The sequence below is a fragment of the Megascapheus bottae genome, unplaced genomic scaffold (assembly GCF_031878675.1).
Source record: "Megascapheus bottae isolate mThoBot1 unplaced genomic scaffold, mThoBot2.hap1 H_1, whole genome shotgun sequence".
In the NCBI taxonomy this organism is placed as follows: domain Eukaryota; kingdom Metazoa; phylum Chordata; class Mammalia; order Rodentia; family Geomyidae; genus Megascapheus; species Megascapheus bottae.
Window position 1 is genome coordinate 2018628 of NW_028327858.1, and position 21001 is coordinate 2039628.

Sequence of the window (21001 nt, forward strand, 5' to 3'; positions counted from 1 at the left end):
AAAGCTCAGGGATAGTGCCTAGGTCCTGAATTTAAGCCCTATGATCAACACATAAAAATCCTTTCTTGAGTTGCTGAATAGATAACAGAAACCAAAAGCAGTGTCATTAAAAACATTTAATAGGGGCCAGGAGTTTGGCCTAGTGGTTAAAGTGCTTGCCTAGCATGCATGAAGACCCGGGTTCGATTCCTCGGTACCACATACATAGATAAAAGCCAGAAGTGGTGCTGAGGCTCAAGAGCTAGAGCTCTAGCCTTGAGAAAGTCCAAGGACAGTGCTCAGGCCCTGAGCTCAAGCTCAGGACTGGCAAAAAAAAAAAAAAAAAAAGCAAAAACATTTAATATAACAGTACTAAATGCAGGACATTATAACATGTATATGCAGTAGAGTTTTATATATTATAAATATTACATAAATATGTATAACATATATATTTTACTTGATGCATAAACATTTTAAGTCCTTGAGGCAAAGTCACTGATTTTTTAAAAGATAAGTATTCCTCAAAAAAACACATTTTGTGCAGTACTTAATCATCACAAAATTCTACATATTTTACGTAATAAAATGACGTTAATAATAGTTTTTTTGTGTGTTGATTGTAGGACTTGAACTTAGACCCTAGCCTCTGATCCTGAGTTTTTTCGCTCAAGACTAGAGCTATATCATTTGAGACACAGCTTCTCTCCCAGTGTTTTGGTAGTTTATTGAAAATAGAGTCTCAGATGTTTCCTGCCCAGCCTGGCTTCTCAACACAGGAGAAACAGTTGTACTATGGTCACTAAGAATCTTTTGGCTATATTGTGGATATGCCTATTGCCACTGTGGACAAAAGCAGTTTCAATAGTCAAAATGTGGGTGTGGGAGGGGAAGAGTAGGAGACCATTGTTTTTCAACTTCAAAGGAGAAAGGAAAAGCTGCCTTTCATCTTGTAAAAATAGCAACTGTAAGTAAACAAGGTCATAGACCAGTGACTTTTCTTTTTCCCTTTTTGCTTCATGTAGACTCAAATCTGACTTCACAACAGCATATAGCTGGTGGATACAGGCTTGATTTTGCCAAATCTGGCCATCTGAAACTTGAAGATAATACTTGGATTCAGAAAGTAAAGTTAATGGAGTTTAAAGACTAGTACAGATCATTTTGCTTTTTGTATGAAAATAAGAAAGAAATTTAAGATACACTAAATACCTATGATCACCTTGAAATCATAGATTTTACAGTCAAACTTTGTTTTATTACTATGAGAATTCTGTATTACCCATATAAATAAAAAGAGATCCACCTTGTCCAACTAGGAGCATGCCAGGAGACTTTCAGGAAAAAAACATCAGCCATCCTAACAGTGCAAGAACCAAGGTGAGGGACCGGGAGTTTGGCTTAGTGGTAGAGTGCTTGTCTAGCATGTATGAAGACCCAGGTTTGATTCTTTGGTACCACATACATAGAAAAAGCCAGAAGTGGTGCTGTGACTCAAGTGGTAGAGCTCTAGCCTTGAGGAAGCCCAAGAATGCTCAGGTCCTGAGTTTAAGCCCCGGGAATGGCAAAAGCAAAACAAAACAAAACAAAAAAGAAGCAAGGTGAAAGGAAGAATTATAGCAACATAAACCATTTATATATTTTAGTTCTCCGGTGTAAGGTTACTAAATATGAAATAGTTAGGAGTTATATCTCTGTAAAAATAAGTTATGTTTTAGTTATCTTGTAATAAATGTTTTGGCTAGCAAAGAACTTCCCTTTTAGCAGCAAGCAGGAGAGTTAGAGAACAAGTTATTTTGTGTAAGTTAAAAGAGTTATTCCTTTCCCAGTGATTCTCAAACCTGACTGCTCCATTGATAACACTGTGGGGGAGAGTTGTTTAATACATATTCTCATGGAGGTTTTAATTATTGAATCTTGAGTAGAATCTCAAAATCTGTGTTATTTTTAAATTCCCAAACGATTCCAGCTGACGACCAGATTTAGCTGTCCAACAACAACAAAAGAATATTAGCTTCTTTTCTTGGAAAAAATTGTTATGAAAAGAAGGAAAGGAAAAAGAGAAAAGAGAAAGCAGGAATTAAAAATTGCCACAAAAGAAAGAGAGGAACAGAGAAAGAGACTATAAGGAAAGAGAGAAGCAAGAATTATTTTATAATTATTTTAGTATTAGTGTTCTGAAACCATTTACATCTTTTTTTTCTTTCTAAATGTATCTTATTTGATCAACTCTGTGGTCATAAGATCAGATATTGATATGTCTTTAATAATCGGTGACATCTAAATTAGTGATAATAGCAACCTGGCTATGGGAAAACCTTCTATTGACCCCTGTCAAGATCACTGAATGTAAGCATCATGGAGTTAGTGATTCAGCACCTTTCTTTTTATTGTATTTAAAAGTTTGAGTGAATTAGTTTAAAGGTTTGAGGCTTACAAAAACTAGATTTTAACTGGGTGTGATGGTGCATGCCTGTAATTCCAGCTCCTCCAGAGTTAAAGGGATAAGGAATCTGAGTTTGAAGTCAGTGATATCTGATCTCAAAAACAAAATACAAATGAAGGGTTTGAAGCCTAGTTATGTGAACCTGCCAAATCTCTTGGGTTTTGGTGAGTTTCAGAGGCTGAGATGATGATATCAAACCTTTCAAGCAATGGAAATGAAAAACACACCATAAGCAACTTTCATTCTCTCTTTTAAGCTTAAACTTGAATTCTGTCCATGTCATTACTTATTGTATGAGCCAATATGCGACACATATATTAATCATATATAATCTTTTTCACATATGTTCCCAGCATTCAAAGAAAAACCTCCATATCCACCAAGTGAGGCTCAAGCAGCTCTTCCAGACAGTCCTCCTGCACAGTACTCCTATCTGAAGTCAATAAAAAACCTGTTCAAGAACATTCCTTTTGTTCTTCTGTTGATCACTTATGGTAAGTGGATTGCATTTTGTTTAGTTGTTTGTTTGTTTGTTTTGGAAGGCCAACCAATATTTATTTCATAAATTGAAACAAAGTAGGGAGAACTAGAAGACATAGAAAGGGAGGGACCGGGGAAGTGGCTCTGTGGTTCAAGTGGTAGAGCGATAGACTTGAGCTGAAGAGCTCCAGGACAGTGCCCAGGCCCAGAGTTCAAGCCCCATGACTGACCAAAAAAAAAAAAAAAAAAGAAATATAGCTGGGAGCAGTGGCTCAAGCCTGTAATCCTAGCTACTCAGGAGGCTGAGATCTGAGGATCGAGGTTCAAAGCCAGCCCAGGCACAAAAGAACCTGAGACTCCTATCCCCGATTAACCTCTAGAAAATGGGAAGTGGGGCTTGTCTCAAGGGTAGGGCAGTAGCCTTGAGCTGAAGAGCTCAGGGACAGCACCCAGGCTGAGTTCAAGCCCCATGACCCACAAAAAAAAAAAGTGGGGCCAGGAGTTTAGCCTGGTGGTAGAGTGCCTGCCTAGCATGCACAAAGACCCGGGTTCCACATACATACATACATATGTACCATATATATAGAAAAAGCCAGAAGTGGTAGAGCTCTAGCCTTGAGAAAGCCCAAGGACAGTGCTCAGGCCCTGAGTTCAAGCCCTAGGACTCAAAAAAAAAAAAAAAATAGAAAAAGGAAGAAATAGAAGGGGAAAGAGGAACTAGGCGCTGGTGGCTCACATTTGTAATCCTTGCTACTCAGGAGGCTAAGATATGAGGGTCCTGGTTTGAAGCCAGCCCAGGCAGGAAAGTCTGTGAGATTGTTATTTCCAATTGATCACATAAAAAAGCCAGATTTGGTACTGTGACTCAAGTGGTAGAGTGCTAGCCTTGGTTAAAAGGAGCCCAGAGACCATACTTAAGCCCCAGAACAGGCCAAAAAGGCGGAGGGGAGGGCGGGGGGGGGGGGGGGGGGACGTGGAGCTTAGCCTAGTGGTAGAGTGCTTGCCTAGCATGCACGAGGACCCGGGTTCAATTCCTTGGTACCACATACATAGAAAAAAGCCAGAAATGGCCTGAGGCACAAGTGGTAGAGCTCTAGCCTTGAGAAAGTCCAAGGACAGTGCTCAGGCCCTGAGTTCATGGCCCAGGACTGGCAAAAAAAAAAGGGTGGGGAGAAGAGTCTCAGAAATTTACATTTTCAACTAAGTACAAAGAAAACCAAGATGAATTTTTTTACACACTTTTATTATTATTATTTTTGTTATTATTTTTGTGATATTGAAGTTATATGCTTATAAAATAAAAGAAAAAATACATCTCAAATAGAGAAGTACTGCCTTCTTGAGTGAGTTCCCAGTGCGTAGAACAGCTTCAATGTGATACAGTTATGAGCATAGAGGGCAGGAAATTCTGTCAACAGTTCTTTTATTTCATCCTGTTGCACGCTGGCATCCATTTTGACTCCTCCATCAAAACTAAACATTAAATTTGCTGCTTGGGAGGCAGAGATTGGAGGATTGTGAGTAGAGACCATGTGTAATATGTGAGATTAAGTAAACATCAGAAAAGTAGCAATACAAGGGAAATTCCATGGCCAGTGTTTGCTGAAGGCCTACAAGATGCATTCCTGGAAGAGATAAACCAAGGTACAGGATACAAATGTCAGGAAGAACACCCCCAGAGAGTGGGTGCTGGGTTGATGTAGAGAAAAGGGAAGGGGGTAGTAACATTTTCAAGGGTAAGAGATGTGAGCCACCCGCCTCTGCACAACCCAGTTAATTTAAATGGAGAGAATAGACCACATTGCTAGAAGATGTGGGATCAAAATGATGCCAGTTAATGTTACATTGACAGACTGCAGTGGTAGATTGGATTATTGAAAAAGACAGATAGAGAGCCTGGCTAGGAAGTCAAACTGTTTATTCTCCTGAAGGAATTACAAGGAAACGGGTTAGGAAACTCCACAGAGAATCCAACAGTGTCGCCTATCACACGTGGTACATCTCTTGGCCTCGGGTCCTTTACCAGTGAGATGCAGAGTTAGGGATCCGTTTATGAGGGTGACATCACCTAGTCATTGGATGAGCATTCTCTCCCACTCCACCATGTATTTCATACACAAGATCAGAGTAGTCTCACACATAGTATACCTTGGGATCACAAAGGCATTCCTATGTCATATTGTATGGATAATAATATCCCAAACTCAAGAACCAAATGGAAGGAGCTTTTTCTGAGGTTGAACTATTTTGGGGATGGAAGGGGAATGATTCTTCAGTCTCAACTGTTAATCATGAGAGCATTATTAATCTTTTCCTATGGAAGTGCCCCATGATCTAATTGCCTTGCTTTCCATCCCACCTTGAGATTTTAGTGAATGAACCTTTGGGGATACACTCAAACAATACCCAGCCATATATAAGTTACAGTGTTCAATTCATTAGTCCACCTCCTTTTTTTCTTTTTGGTTGAGAACAGGTATTCTGTAGCCAAAGCTGTGCACAAACTCGTCTTTCTGTGACCTCTCAAGTGCTGGAACTATAGGCGTACAATGCTGTACCCATTCTAAAAGAGAAGGGAAATAGATTTTAATGTTGTCAATGAACTGCCAGCTTACATTTTCAAAATGTCCTGTAGTATTCCATATCACTTCATGAATTGGTAAAGTATGCATTTACAATTTCTTTCCTTATTATAGGTATCATGACTGGAGCATTTTATTCAGTTTCCACATTGCTAAATCAGATTATAGTGTACTATTTTCAGGTAAGTGTCTGCTTTTATCATTGCATGGTTGGCCAAGACTTTGTTGTTGTTGTTGTTGTTGTTTAGTAATGTAATTCCTATTAGTGTGATTGTAAGCCTACCACTTAGCTAGATGATAGGCGTATTTCACTGTGCCAGCTATGAAGAAGGGGTCTTGAGAACTTTTCTTTTTTTCAGCTGTCCTTTAACCATGATTCTTCAATTCTCAGCTTTCCACATAGCTAGGATTATAGGCATAAGCCACTGCTACCTGGTTTTTATGTGTCTTTTACCTGCCCGCCCAACTCTAGCCTATATAAAATCTTTCTTGTATGCTTAAATTTTTAAATTATTTCCATTTATTTATTTATTTATTCATTTATTTATTCATTTAATTATTCCTCTACTATGTAGAGGTATGATAATATGAAAAATCCACTTGAATTAGAAATATTGATTAGTTTGCTGTGCAAATTGTCTTCAGGAAAACGTGAATGCTGGAAGGATTGGGCTAACACTGGTTGTGGCTGGCATGGTGGGCTCTATTCTTTGTGGCTTATGGCTGGATCACACCAAAACATACAAGTAAGTGAGGATATATGTGTGTGTGTGTGTGTGTGTGTGTGTGTGTGTGTGTGTGTGTGTGTGTGTGTGTGTGTGTGTGTATTGTCTAACCAATTGTGTTTCTATCAAAAAGAACTTCACTTTATATTTTAAGGGATTTAAAAAGGCATTGATTACTTTATGACTTAGATTCTTTTTTGTTTGTTTGTTTTTGGCAAGATTGGAGTTTGAACTCAGAGTCTCAGCTCATACCATATCCCTTACCCTAAGATTTAAATTTTTTTTTGCCAGTCCTGGGGCTTGAACTCAGGGCCTGAGCACCATTCTTGGCTTTCTCAAGGCTAGAACTCTTACCATTTGAGCCACAGCACCATTTCCAGCTTTTTCTATGTATATGTGGTATCACGAAATTGAATCGGGTTTTTGTGCGTACTAGGCAAGCACTCTACCACTAGACCAAACTCCCGGCCCATAAGGTTTAAATTCTTAAAACCTGTAGGTTCTCTTCACTTAGCAAAAGTTTCAGTAGTCTTTGTATTTTATTTTGCTAGTCATGTTTATTTTAAGTTTAACTTCAATATCTTATGAGGATTCTTCCCTTCTAAATATACTTCTCCACACGCACTCATTTGTACATGGCTCTAGGAGATTGTAGAGTTAGTAGAAGAAGAAAAGGGGAAAAAAAGAAGGAAGAAAGGAAGGAAGGAGAGAAGGAGAGAAGGGGAAAGGGGAGAGAAAGAGAGAAAAGAGAAGGGAGGAAGGAAGAAAGAATGGAAAGAAAAGAGAACCATTTCTGAGAAGCGTGTGACTTCACAGACTTGTTCTTTTTTTATGTTGTGGACTTAGAAAACAAACAAAACGTTCTTTCCCACGAAAACATTCTTGTTGAGTGGAAGGTTTTTTTTTTTTTAAGTAAAAAAAAAAAATTTGACTGGAATGTCCCAAAACCACAGCACAGCTTATCTATAACAAACTGTATTATTGAAGAAAACAGAGACTGGTAGCCATTGGGAGGACAGGAAGGGATGTGAGAGGGGTGTCTTTTGCTGGAGGCCTTAAAAATAATAGACACATTTCTTCCTTCCTTTGTTGCTTGCTTGTTTCCTTTATTATTATTATTTTTTAGTCATGGGGCTTGAATTCAAAAGAAGTATTTCCTTCCTTTTTTCCTTCTTTTCTTTCCATTCTTTCTTTCTCCCTCCTTTCTCCTTACTCTTCTCTTTCCCCTTCTTTCCCTCTCCTTCCTTTTTCCTTCCTTCCTTTCTTCCTTCTTTTTTTTCTCTTTTCTTTCCTCAGGGACCACATGGTAATGCTACAATCACCCAGACCCATGCACAAATTAGTGTGTGTATGGAGATTTATATTTAGACAGGAAGACGCCTTATAAAATATTGAATTCACAGCCTGGGTGTTGTCCCTGAGCTCTTTTGCTCAAAACTAGTGCTTTACCACTTTGAGCCACAACTCCACTTCTGGTTTAATCATGGTTAATTGGAGATAAGAATCTTACAAACTTTACTACTCAGGCTGGCTTTGAACTGTAATCCCCAGATACTGAGCATCCTGTGTAGCCAGGATTACAGGCATTGAGTTGCCAACACCCAGGAGACCCATTTCTTTTTTTTTTTTATATATGTTTTTTATTGTAATTAATAGAAGGGTTACATTATATTCATCAAATAGACAGTGCATTACTTCACAAACATTGATACCCTTTCTCATGTCTTGGGCCCCCCACCCCTGTACCTCATCTTGTTTTCCCCCCTTCCTTATCCAATTTCAAATAACCAAATAAGCATATATACAATATATCAGATAACAAGGTAAAATATTGTAACAATATGAGATGACCAAGGGACAGCAAAAGAGATGAGAGAAAACATAGTACATTAAGGGCAACAATCACTCATTATGTGGCTTTTGTTTCTATACCCTGGAGGTCCTTTCATTTAGTGTCATCCTATATGATCTTATGTATCTAGGTTTTGTTCTATTGTAAATCTCTGCTAGGAGAGCCCAAGGTTTCTACTGATTATGACAAATAAGGGAAACCATTGAGCCTATGTTCCTTTGAGTCTGGCTCACTTCACTTAATATGATTTTTTCTAAGTCTTTCCATTTCCTTACAAATGGGGTGATGTCCTTCTTTCTAACAGCAGCATAGAATTCCATTGTATATAAATATCGCATCTTGTTGATCCACTCATCAACTGAGGGGCATCAGGGTTGGTTCCATATCTTTGCTATGGTAAATAGTGCTACAATGACCATCGTTGTGCTAGTGGATTTAGTATGTCCGTGTTTCTGGATGATTGGGTAAATGCCAAGTAGTGGAATTGCTGGGTTATAGGGGGGCTCTATGTTTATTTAGTCTTTTGAAGAACCGCCATACTGTTTTCCATAGCAGTTGAACAAGTTTGCACTCTCACCAACAGTGTAGTAGTGATCCCTCCTGACCACATCCCTGCCAGCAGGGATTTCTTGATCCTGGCCATTCTAACTGGAGTGAGGTGGAATCTTAGAGTAGTTCTGATTTGCATTTCTTTTATGGCCAGAGATGTCAAGCATTTCTTCATGTGTCTATAGGCCATTCTTATTTCTTCTTCAGAGAAGACTCTCTTTAATGGGATGGTTGTTACTTTGGAGATTAGCTTTGGAGTGATTCAATTTTTTGCGCTGTTGATATATTTTAGATATAAGGCCTTTGTTGTATGGTTAGTGAAGATCTTCTCCCACTCTGTAGGCTTTCTAGTTAGTTTGCAAGCTATGTCTTTTGCCATACAGAAGCTCTGCAGTTTAATGCAGTCTCACTTATCCAGACTTTCTCTGATTTTTTTGTGTTTCCGGGTTCTTATTAAGAAAGTTCCAATCTGTGCCAAGGAGACCTAGTGTATCTCCTATTCCTTCTTGTAAAGTTTTCAGTGTATCAGGCACATTTCTTAACAGGTTGTCCCTTGGGGCTGGGAGTTTGGCCTAGTGGTTAAAGTGCTTGCCTAGCATGCACGAAGACCCAGGTTTGATTCCTTGGTACCACATACATAGAAAAAAGCCGGAAGTGGTGCTGAGGCTCAAGTGGTAGAGCTCTAGCCTTGAGAAAGTCCAAGGACAGTGCTCATGCTCTGAGCTCAAGCCCAGGACTGGCAAAAAAAACAAAAACAAAACAAAAAAAAAAAAAACACTGTAGTTGGATGCCCATGGCATGTACCTATAATCCTAGCTACTCAAAAGGCTGAGATCTGAAGACTGGGGTTTGAAGCCAGACAGGAACCTCTTCTCTCCAATTATTCACCCAGAAAAGCTGCACTGTGGAGCTGAGGCTCAAGTGATAGAAAAAAAAAATAGGTTGTCCCTTATCTGCTTGGGAAAATGAAGGAGAGCAATCCTGTGTGAATAAATGAATGGAATAGGACAAATGAATGAATGAAATATGGACCCATGACATAAACACTTTTCAAGGCCCAAGATGCATTTATATTATTATTCTTACTCTTCCAGAAATATCTTCAATCCTAAAATGCTCCAAGATAGCACTTCCATAATTTAAGACAGCACTTGCTGTAGTTTTGTTATTATAAAATATAGATTAGAGTGAAACTTAATCAATTTATAGATGAGGGGATTAAATTTCTTCGTGGTCTGTGGACCGCTATATATTTAAGAAATTCACCAGAGAGGTATCATCTGTAGGCAGTTGTCATTCCTTCTCCCGGTTCCTGCTGGGTTGTTTTTCAGGTAGGGTTCCATAGTGTTTGCTTGGGGCTGCCTTAGATTGTGATCCTTTTCCCTGTCACTTAACACATAGCCAGGATGACAAATGCATACTGTCACACTCAGCTTGTTGACTGAAGGAGAGTCTTGCTAACACTTTTCCCCAACTGGCCTCAAACCAGGATCTCTATCTTCTGATAGCTGGATTTGAAGGCCATGGTTTAGAGGATACATTTTCCACAAACACAAAAAAATAAATTTTGAAAAAGAATTATTATTATATATAGTAGTGGCTAGCTACATTATTATTGTCATGTGTCTAAGGGAATCAGAGAAAATGCTAACAGTTTTGTTGTTTTTCTTTTAGACAGACTACTTTGATAGTTTACACTCTATCTTTTATTGGAATGGTTGTATTTACTTTCACGTTGGACCTTAAATGTATTATCATTGTGTTTATTACTGGAGGAATTCTTGGGTAAGTATTTTAGAGGAAATGATACCCTACCATGACCATTTTCAAGCATTGTTTTGTTGTTGTTTTTTAAATTAACGTTCTTTATGTTCATCTAAAAGTTGTTAATATTTTCAACTCTAAAAGATCCATTCTATACATTTAAATGTATAATACCTCAAAACTCTAATGTAATGATTGGGGTAGACTCTTGGTGAAAAATAGATAGGCCTTATTTAGTCTAAGTAACTGTTTATAAAGACAATTGACTTAGAAAGCTACAGCTAAACTTAGAAATTACTTTGCTTCCTAGTTCTTGTGACTGGACAATAGTTAACATAATAATTAACATAGTTTCACTTAGCAACTTCGAAATATTTCCTTCCTCATTGGAACAAACCTGAGATTTGGAATAATTGTATCCCCGTGTAATATTGTCTTTCTGCTGAATCTGTCTGTAATTCTGGATGTGTTCTAGTTTCTTCATGACTGGCTACCTGCCCTTGGGTTTTGAATTTGCTGTTGAAATCACTTACCCTGAATCAGAGGGTACTTCATCTGGTCTCCTTAATGCTGCCGCACAGGTAAACCTCTGATTTCTCTAAAGCAGAGAGGACCATACCATCAATGCGTCCAGTGAATAATGAGTTTGGCTGTAATTTTGGTTTATAGCAATCTTACTTTTCAATGATTGTTTCTGGAAGCCAAATCACATGCAGAAAATTAGTTAAGAAAAGTCCTGGGATCAGGAGTGTGTCCTAGCTTACCTAGCATGCACAGAGTCCTGGGTTCAATTCCTCAGTGCCCACATACACAGAAAAAGCCAGAAGTGGTGCTGTGGCTAGAATACTAGCTTTGAGAAAGCCCAAGGACAGTGCCCAGGTCCTGAGTTCAAGCCCCAAGACTGGCAAAAGAAAAGGAAAAGGAAAGTCCTTATGGAGGGGGGTGTACTTGTTTAAAGAAGCAAACTTAATACAATTTCTCTTACCGTAGATTTTTGGAATTTTGTTCACATTGGCTCAAAGAAAGCTCACAACTGAATACTACCCGAGTGCAGGGAACGGTTTCCTCTGTGTCTGGATGTTCTTAGGAATCATTCTAACAGGTCAGTTAAGGCATGTGTCTGGCAAAAACATGATGTCATGTTGTTTTCATATTTAACTTTTCTCTGTATTGCTTCTTAATGGCTAGGTAGTGTTCAAGTGCTAAGGGTTAAAAGTGAAGTCAAAAGCAGGGCACTGTTTGCTACTTGGAATATAAATCTGTCAATTCATTTTGGAGGTTTCAAATTCAGTATAATTACTCTATATAGGAACACACACACACATACATATACAACAAACAAACAAACAACAACATTGTAATGAATGTTGAAAACCTGTAACTCACTACCCAGGTGAACAGCAGATTATATACAAGAACAGAACCAGTGCAGATGATTGCTGTGGCCCCAGCAGCCCCCTGTTTCCACTTCAGGTGACTGGCCAGGAGACTCCTGTAGACCTCACAGACCCTGCACAGAGTTTGGAGACTTGCCATGGATCCCATGGCTGGAAGGCCACAGACTAGGAGCCAGCCCTAAATCTAAAGTGCTTCAGCTGGGTGCCATCTTGAAAATGGACCTACTGCTAGTGTCCCACCCTGGGATATGCCACCATCATTCTAGCCAACTCGCATGGGCACCACAGTACCACAAATCCTATGTCCACCAGAAAGTCTGAGATCCAAACTCCCACCCAGCTAATACTCCAGCTCCCAGAAAAGTCAGACTAGCTCAGAGGTAAGCCAGTGGTACCCTACACCCACATGTTCCTAAGTCTGGCTCAGCAGTGAACCAGATAGCAGTTCTACCCACTGCAGAGCCTGCAGCACCTACAGCCACCACTCCCAGCCTGTGGGCCAGGTGGGTCTCCTACCTTCAGTAAAACAATGCCATGACACAACACAGTGGAAAGCCACTAATACAACCATAGATTTGTCTGACAGGATTAGAGCTGAAGAAATTACACAGATACTCCATTGTTGAGCCCACTCAGAATCAAAGCAAACACAGTGACCCAGCTGATACTCAATACCCATAACAGGAAAAATGAAAACTAGGGAGGGGAGGAGGGGAAAGGAACAGAAGGAAAGGAAGGAGGGAAAGGGAAGGAAAGGAGAAACAGAGGGAAGGAGGAAAGAAGAAAGGCAGGAGGAAGGGAGGAAGGAAGAAAAGGGGAGGGAATGGTAGGAAGAATAGCAGAGGATCAGGAAGGGAGGAAGTTAGGAAGAGAGTTAGAGGAAAGGAGGAAAAGAGGGAAAGCAGGCAGGTAGGCTGGCTTCCTACATCTGGAAGTGAATGGTCAATAATTACTATTATGAAAACACATTAAAAAAATAAGACTCTGGGGCCGGGAGTTTGGCCTAGTGGTAGAGTGCTTGCCTAGCATGCACGAAGAACCGGGTTCGATTCCTCGGTACCACATACATAGCAAAAAGTCAGAAGTGGTGCTGTGGCTCAAGTGGTAGAGCCCTAGCCTTGAGAAAATCCAGGGACAGTGCTCAGGCCCTGAGCCCAAGCCCAGGACTGGCAAAAAATAAATAAATAAGACTCATTGGTAGAGACACAAATGAAGAAGATAACAAAATCAGACCTAGTACTTAGAGAAAACCACCAAACTGCCAAGATTATCAGTAAGGAAAGAGGAGCTAAAACTATATGAAGCAGCCAGAAAACAATGAACCACTAAAAAGCATTTAAAATAGTATAATTGATGGGCTAAAAAAGAAGAGAAAAATCATAATATACAACTAAAACCACAAAAGGTAGAAAAAGAATGGAAGACGAATCAGAATGAGCAAGACAATAAGTGGAAAACAGCATTAAATGTGGTAGGCATTGATTCAACTTCATCACTAATCCTACTTGCACCAGCTAGAAGACAGATGTAAAGTGAGTTAAAACACAAGACCCAATCATGTTATTTACAAGAAATAATGGCTTTATGGAAGAAAAATAAAGGGGTACAGAAAGATGTCTAAGGAAACACAAAACTGAATCAAGACTTTCATTTCCACTTTGCTTTATGTCTAATTCAATGACTAAACTGTCTGCAAATAAACTGTGTGTGTGTGTGTGTGTGTGTGTGTGTGTGTGTGTGTGTTACTGTGGTTTATACTCAAAGCTTCATGCTTGCTGGGCCAGCACTCTCCTGCTGAGCTCCACCTCTAGTCCTTTTGTGTTGCCTGTTTTATCTAGGGTCTTACTTTTTGTCTGGTGACATCCATGGACCTTGATCTTCATATTTCATGCTTTCCTTCACAGTGGAATGAAAACATGTGTCACTGTGCCCAGCTCCTTCCCATTGAGACGTTATCTTACAAACTGCTTTACCCAGGCTACCTTGGGGTTGTGATCCTGTTAAACTGGGCCTCCTGAGTAGCTGGGATGAGAGGTGTGTGTCACCACACTTAGCAAAAGAGTATCTTGCACACTTTCTAGCCAGGCAGGTTTTGAACTAAGGTCCTCCAGCCCTCTTTTTCCCACATAGTGACAGGCATGTCACTGTGCCCAGCTCTGGGTTGAAAAGGGATGTCAAAATTTTTTTCCCAGGTTGTCCTCAAACCACTATCATCTGAATCTTATTCTCCCAGTAGCTAGGATTTCAGGTGTAAGCCATTGTGTTCTCTATATCTTGTCATATACTTCCTTTTTAATCAATAGATAGCTTCCACTACCACTTCAGCACTAGTAATATAGACATCGCTCCCTCTAGACCTGGCTTGTATTGTATTTCACACCTGTATTGTTTGTCCAACCACAGCCTCTGCCCTGGATGTTTCACAGCATCTTATAACTCAGCCTGTCTAAAACTGAATTTATCATCTTTCTGTCACCCCTATTTCTCGTGTATTTCAGTTTCAGTAACTAGGACTGACATCCAGTTGATTGCCCAAGTGAGAAAACTCAAAGCTACCTAATTTTCCCTCTCCCCTGCCATGCATCACGTTCCATATTTTTATCAAATCCCAGACCTTCCTGCTTCTATTCTAAAATAACCTCTAAACTCTGCTCCTGAGAGCACCCTTGCCACATCTCATTGTCCATACATTCAGGCACGCCCTCTTTCTCAGCAGGATACTCTGGTGGCTAGGCTTCCTGCCTCTGGTCTTCTTGCTGACTTTCATCTCCCATGTTGCCATGGGTCAGTCCCTTTCCTTGGTGTGTAGACCTGATGGCGTCACTCCTCCGCACTGAGGCAGAGGCACACATGACATAATCTCCTACAGCCTCCCTCTCATGCTCGATCACCATGGATCCCAAACTTTTCCTGTACATGTTCTGTCCAGCCTTTTCTGAATGTTTGTTTCTTTGCCAAGGTCATCCTGGAACTGCAGTCCTCCCAGCCTCCACTTCCCTCATGGTTGGGATGACGGGTCTATGCTTCTGGGTGCACAGGTTGGTCATTGCTCAGGCTGTCCTCAAACCACAGTGCTCCCCAGATCTGTCTCCCAGCTAGTGTTCCCCTGGCTGCCCTCCCTGCTTTCCTTCTGCTGACAGGCGTTTTTCTCTCCCATGTTCTCTCTCGCCGTACCCAGTTCATACCCTCAGCATTGTAGTGGTCATTCGAGGCGGTAATTGTGTACCTATCAAGAATCCTTTGGGAAGAGTGTGCTTTTCACCTCTGTAGTGTTGATTCCTCACATCTCATCTTTGTTTATTAATGAATGATGTACTCATTAAAGTCAAGGCCTGGAGAGGAGTTTATTTGAGTTACAAGTGGGGTATCACAGTACTGGCTGGAGTGTGACCTTGTTGATTCTCCTCTGTTTCAGCATTGATCAGGTCTGATCTGAGAAGACACAATATAAATATAGGACTTGCAAATGGTGAAATTAAAGCTGTAAGTACTATTTTTTTAAAACAATTACATGAGGGGCCAGGAGTTTGGCCTAGTGGTTAAAGTGCTTGCCTAGCATGTATGAAGACCTAGGTTCAATTCCTTGGTACCACATACATAGAAAAAAGCCGGAAGTTTGGGGCCAGGAGTTTGGCCTAGTGGTTAAAGTGCTTGCCTAGCATGCATGAAGACCCGGGTTCGATTCCTCAGTACCACATACATAGAAAAAAGCCGGAAGTGGTGCTGAGGCTCAAGTGGTAGAGCTCTAGCCTTGAGAAAGTCCAAGGACAGTGCTCAGGCCCTGAGCTCAAGCCCAGGACTGGCAAAAAAAAAAAAAAACAAAAAACCAATTACATGATAGAGAAAAGGTATATAGAGTATGAAATCATTTTTATTTAAGTCAGCTATTTTTTTCTAAGTCAACTGTTGATTTATTAAAATAGCATATACAACCAGGCGCCAGTGACTCACACTTGTAAATCTAGCTATTCAAGAGGCTGAGAGCTGAGGGTGACTGTTTAAAACCAGCCTGGACAGGAAAGTTCATGTGAATCTTATTGTCAGTTAAGCACCAAAGAGCCAGAAATGGGGTCTGGGAGCTTGGCCTGGTGGTACAGTGCTTACCTAGCATGCACGAAGACCCAGGTTCGATTCCTCTCAGAACCACATACATAGAAAAAAGCAAGAAGTAGTGCTGTGGCTCAAGTGGTAGAGGTCTGGCCTTGAGAAAGCTCAAGGACAGTGCTCAGGCCCTGAGTTCAGACCCAGGACTGGCCAAAAAAAAAAAAAAAAAAAGAGCCAGAAATGAAGCTGTAGCTCAAGTGGGAGAGCATTAGCTTTAAGGTAAAAGGCTTAGGGATGGAGTCTAGACACTGAATTCATGCCCCAAGATCAGCACAAAAATAAATAAATAGATAGATAAACAGATTAATTAATTAATTAAATGGTATGTGCTGTACGTGTTTTGTATTCTAATTCTTTGTACAGGTGGCAGTTGATAGTCCTACAAATCAAAATCCCAAAGCAGTTGTATTAACCAAGCAGTCAGAATCGTCCATTTGAGGTGAAAGGAAAGACTGCTGACCCTCCATAACTGGGTAGTGCCTGGACATCTTTGGAGAGACTGTGAATGGAACAGTAAGCCTAGGGGCCGGGAGTTTGGCCTAGTGGTAGAGTGCTTGCTAGCATGCACGAAGACCCAGGTTTGATTCCTTGGTACCACAAACATAGACAAAAGCCAGAAGTGGTGCTGAGGCTCAAGTGGTAGAGCTCTAGCCTTGAGAAATCCCAAGGACAGTGCTCAGGCTCTGAGTTCAAGCCCAGGACTTGTAAGCCTAGCTTTTCTGGTGGTGGGGATGAGCAAGTACTTGGAAATTATTGTACGAACACTATAGGAGGTGTTATTGTTAATGTAAGCAATATGTTGCTTAAAATGCTTTTTCTTATATCATGTTAACCACTACCATTTATCTGGTAGTATTCCATTTTAAGTTGTATTTTGTACCTGCAAGAAAGGTTCTTGGAAATTATTTTTCCTTTCTTTTTTTTTCCTTCCTTCCTTTCTTCGTTCCTTCCTTCTTTTTTTCTTTTTGCATTACTAGGGTTTGAACTCAGGGCCTTGCAGTTGCTCAAAAGGTGCTCCACCACTTGAGCTCTATGCCCTTGTTCCTTTTCTGCTCTAATTATTTAATAGAACCTCAAATTCCCGAACCATAATCTTTCTATTTACTCTTCTCTTTTCCTTGGGACAACAGACATATGTCACTACATTCAGTTTTTATTGATTAAGATGTGGACTCACCAACTTTTTGCCCACACTGGCCTCTCAGTGTGATCCTCCTGATTTTTGCCTCCTGAGTAGCTAAGAATACAGGTGTGAGCCACTGCACTTAGCTGATTTTTACTGGTTTTTTTTTTATAACAGTGTTACAAAGTGTGTTGTAATAGCTAATATTGATGGCCACAAAAACTGATCTGATAAGATTCTGTCCATGATTCTAATCTTAAAATTAGGGCCCAGTTAAGCTGAGGGGCTCAGATATAGGTACCCCAAAAGAACTTGAATTCCTTTCCATGCCACCCTCCTATTACAGATAATGCTATATTTTTCTAGTGTGATTTGAAATATAGTAGCTTTATACCTATTGAATTTTTTTCTCTTTTATTTTTCTCAGTATGTAACTTTCTAGTAAGAAAATGTGTCATGTGTGTTTCTCTCTCTTTTCATGTGTATTTCTCTTTCTTTTCTTTATATGTATTCCCTCATATATTTGCCTTGAGAATTCTGGAGGTTAGGAAATCTATACCCCATTTAGTGGTGACCTGTTGCAATGCTAACTGTTCTAATTTAGCAGGATCATTGTATGGCTATTGTCTTTCGAGGAATACTAGGCCCAGACATGTGTCCCATCAGGTATGGGGCCCTCAGTTCTTTCCTTCCCTGAGTGTATGTGCTCACCACTCTCTAGAACAGTCGCTATTTTGCATGCATTGGGTAGGGAGAACAGGACCAAATGTATTTCCACAGTGCCTACCACTGTGTTCTGTTTACAGTGATAATTTAAACGTTGGTGATTTCTATAAAGCTAAGCTTTATAGAAAATATCTGATAGTAATCACTTTTGATCAACCATAATCTTTACATGATGCCCATGTGTGCAAAAAAGTGTACCAAGTAGTGAATACACTGAATAACAATTGAAATATAGGCTATACATACATATATATATGTTAACTTATATATATATGTTAACTTATCTGCAAATTATAATATGCTGAGGAATCCAATGACTATAAGTTATGTGAAGTCTGACACTGGAAAATGTGTGACTGAAAGGACACAGCAATGAGGCAGATCCTCTGACCGCTCAGGCTGTGTTCTGCATGTGTTCCTGTCAACAGAACTCTAGAAAGGCCATTTCACCTCGGGGCAGTATTTTCCTGACTCAGAAAAGGAATGTGTTCACTTTGATCTTAAAGATCTCCCTACCCTGGCTCCCATGCTAGTGGTGAGATGCAGGGCCTCGCAGTGCACAAATTAGGCAAAAGTTACATCCCAGCTCTTTGAGTGATCTTTAAATAAGAAAGGTTATTTATCATAGAGTAGACCAGAGCATTATATTACAAGCATTAAAATCTAGCTAGAAAAAAATCCTCTGGGTAGTTGCAACAACAATTATGATCATCACTCACTTCATGGATACAAGGGACTTGTAAAATCCACTTTTAGCTCTTATATTTTTTAAGATAATCTGCACTAGTTCAAGCAGACTATGCCCAAATCTGTAGCTTTTTCTAAACATTTTTATCATAGATGAAAGTGGCCAAAAAATATATTATGTACCCCCAAACAAAAAAACCCTGATTTTATTTTTAAATTGTCAATATTGTTTAAAATAATTATATGATTATTGCATCCCTGAGCTTTTGAACAAATTACAGTAGAAGCTGGAATGTATGTTTGTAAAGAGTATGTGCATCTGTGTTGTTTGTGTGTTTCCTTACTTAGAAAGGGGGAAAATATGTGACAATGTAAAATGAATTACCGATTTGTCTGTGTTTTGAGCAAAAGTTGTGAATAATATATAAACAAGGATCTCATATAATGTTATGTCATAACTTTGGATAATGGAGTATATAATGACCATCTGTGTATGATTTTAGGAAAGGAATTGCAGGGGCTGGGTATGTGGTTTAGTGTTAGAGTACCTGCCTATCATAGATGAGACTCTGGGTTCATTTCCTTGGTACCACATAAACACAAAATAAAATAAAAGGGAATAACAGAGTGATGTTTAAAAAAATAATAATAGGGCTGGGAGTTTGGCTTAGTGGTAGAGTGCTTGCCTAGCATGCATGAAGACCCAGGTTCTCTTCCTCGGTAACCACATACATAGAAAAAAAGCTGAAAATGGTGCTTAGGCTCAAGTGGTAGAGCCTTGAGAAAGTCCACGGACAGTGCTTAGGCCCTGAGCTCAAGCCCAGAACTGGCAAAGTAATAATAACAGTAATAGTAAAGCTTTTAGCTGGGTGCTAATGGCTCACACTTGTAATCCTAGCTATTCAAGAGGCTGAGATCTGAGCATCATGGTTCAAAAGCCAGCCCCAGCATGAAAAGTCCATGAGACTCTTATCTCCAATTAACTACCAGAAAACCAAAAGTGGTGCTGTGGCTCAAGTGATTGAGTGCTAGCCTTGAGCTGAAGAGCTCAGGGCCAGTGCCCAGTCCCAGAATTCAAGCCCCATGATCAACCAAAACAAAACAAAATTATTGCATTTTGAAACGTTGCAAATTCAACCTTTTTTAACCTAATGAGAACATTGAGGGAAACATCTTTAAAAATATGTTTTTGTATGAAAATGTGTTCAATAGCTGGAAAAAAATGCCTGTATCTTTATGTCATTACTCACATTCTATCTTTTGCCCTTTCTTACAGTTTATGTGTAAGCTTCATTATTTCATTCAAAATAAATTTATTTTTTTAATGTTAATGTTGTCTGCCTTTTCCAGAATTAGTTCTGGTTCTCATGGGGAGTAGAAAGCATTATGCAACTTCATAATGGGTGGAGGAGGGAAAGAAGTACTATATAAAACACAAGAAAACAAAATAAATGAAATATTTTGTTCATTTTAAAACAACCAGCCAGCTAGGCACAGTGGCTCATGCCTGTAATCCTAGCTACTCAGGAGGCTACAATCTGAGAATCATAGTTCAAAGCCAGCCCAGGCACTAAAAAGTCCTTGAGACTCTTATTTCCAATTAATCACCAGAAAAATGGAAGTGGCACTCTGGCTCAAGGGGTAGGGCAGTAGCCTTGAGCTTAAGAGCTCAAGGACATTGCCCAGGCCCAGAGTTAAAGTCCTATGACTGACAAAAAACAAAAAATCAAACAACAACAAAACCAACTAGGCACAATGGCTGAAGCATATATTTCCAGTTACTTGGGAGGCGGAGATCCAAAGTGTTTCAGGTGTTTTTAAAGTCTATTGTTTGTAAGTCTTTTTTTTTTTTCTTTGCCAGTCCTGGGGCATGAACTCAGGGCCTGGGCATTGTCCTTGGACACTTCTTGCTCAAGGCTAACACGCTGCCACTTGAGCCACAGCACCACTCTGGCTTTTTCTATGTATGTGGTACCAGGGAATCAAACCCAGGGCTTTGTGCATGCTAGGCAAGCATTCTTACGAGGCCCCACTCCTGGCCCCCTTTTTATTTTTTATTGTTGTTTGCTTGTTCATTTAATTTTGCTGGATCTGGGGCTGTAACTTAAGGGCTCATATTCTTGTTCCACTTTTTTTCTCTCAAGACTGGCACACTACTATTTGAACCAAGCCTCTAGTCTGGCTTTGTGCTAGTTAATTGAGGATAAGAATATTTTGTATTTGTCCACTGGAGCTGGCTCCAAACCAGGGCATCCAGATCACAGTCTCGTGAGCAGCTAGGATACAGGCGTGAGCCACCAGTGCCTAAGGATTGTATTTGAGACCTGCCTGACTATAAAAGTTCAAGATACTCCATCTGCCAGGACCTGGGAACAGTGATACGCTGTTACCCTTGCTGAGGAAGTACAATAGCTGGGCGCAGTGGCTCATGCCTATCACCTACCTCATCTGTGCTGGAAAACACAAGCAAGAGACGATCCCAGCCATAAAGTGAAACCTTACCTCAAAATTGATCAAGGCAGGAAGGTCTGGAAGTGTCACTCAGGAGTAGAGCATCTGCTTAGAAAGTGGAAGGCCTTGAATTCAA

General features: G+C 40.0%; 1 protein-coding gene across 1 annotated transcript in view; it reads left to right on the forward strand.

The window, feature by feature from the left end:
* The window catches only part of LOC150038991 (choline/ethanolamine transporter FLVCR1-like), a 31101-nt gene extending 11356 nt beyond the window's left edge, over positions 1-19745 (forward strand). The window contains exons 3-10 of the mRNA XM_090328162.1: positions 2779-2919; positions 5602-5669; positions 6133-6233; positions 10288-10398; positions 10853-10958; positions 11368-11479; positions 15190-15257; positions 16242-19745. Of these exons, the coding sequence (XP_090184288.1) occupies positions 2779-2919; positions 5602-5669; positions 6133-6233; positions 10288-10398; positions 10853-10958; positions 11368-11479; positions 15190-15257; positions 16242-16316 (782 nt within the window). The 3' untranslated portion in view covers positions 16317-19745. The remainder of the gene's footprint in view (positions 1-2778; positions 2920-5601; positions 5670-6132; positions 6234-10287; positions 10399-10852; positions 10959-11367; positions 11480-15189; positions 15258-16241) is intronic.
* The last annotated feature ends 1256 nt before the right edge of the window (positions 19746-21001 follow it).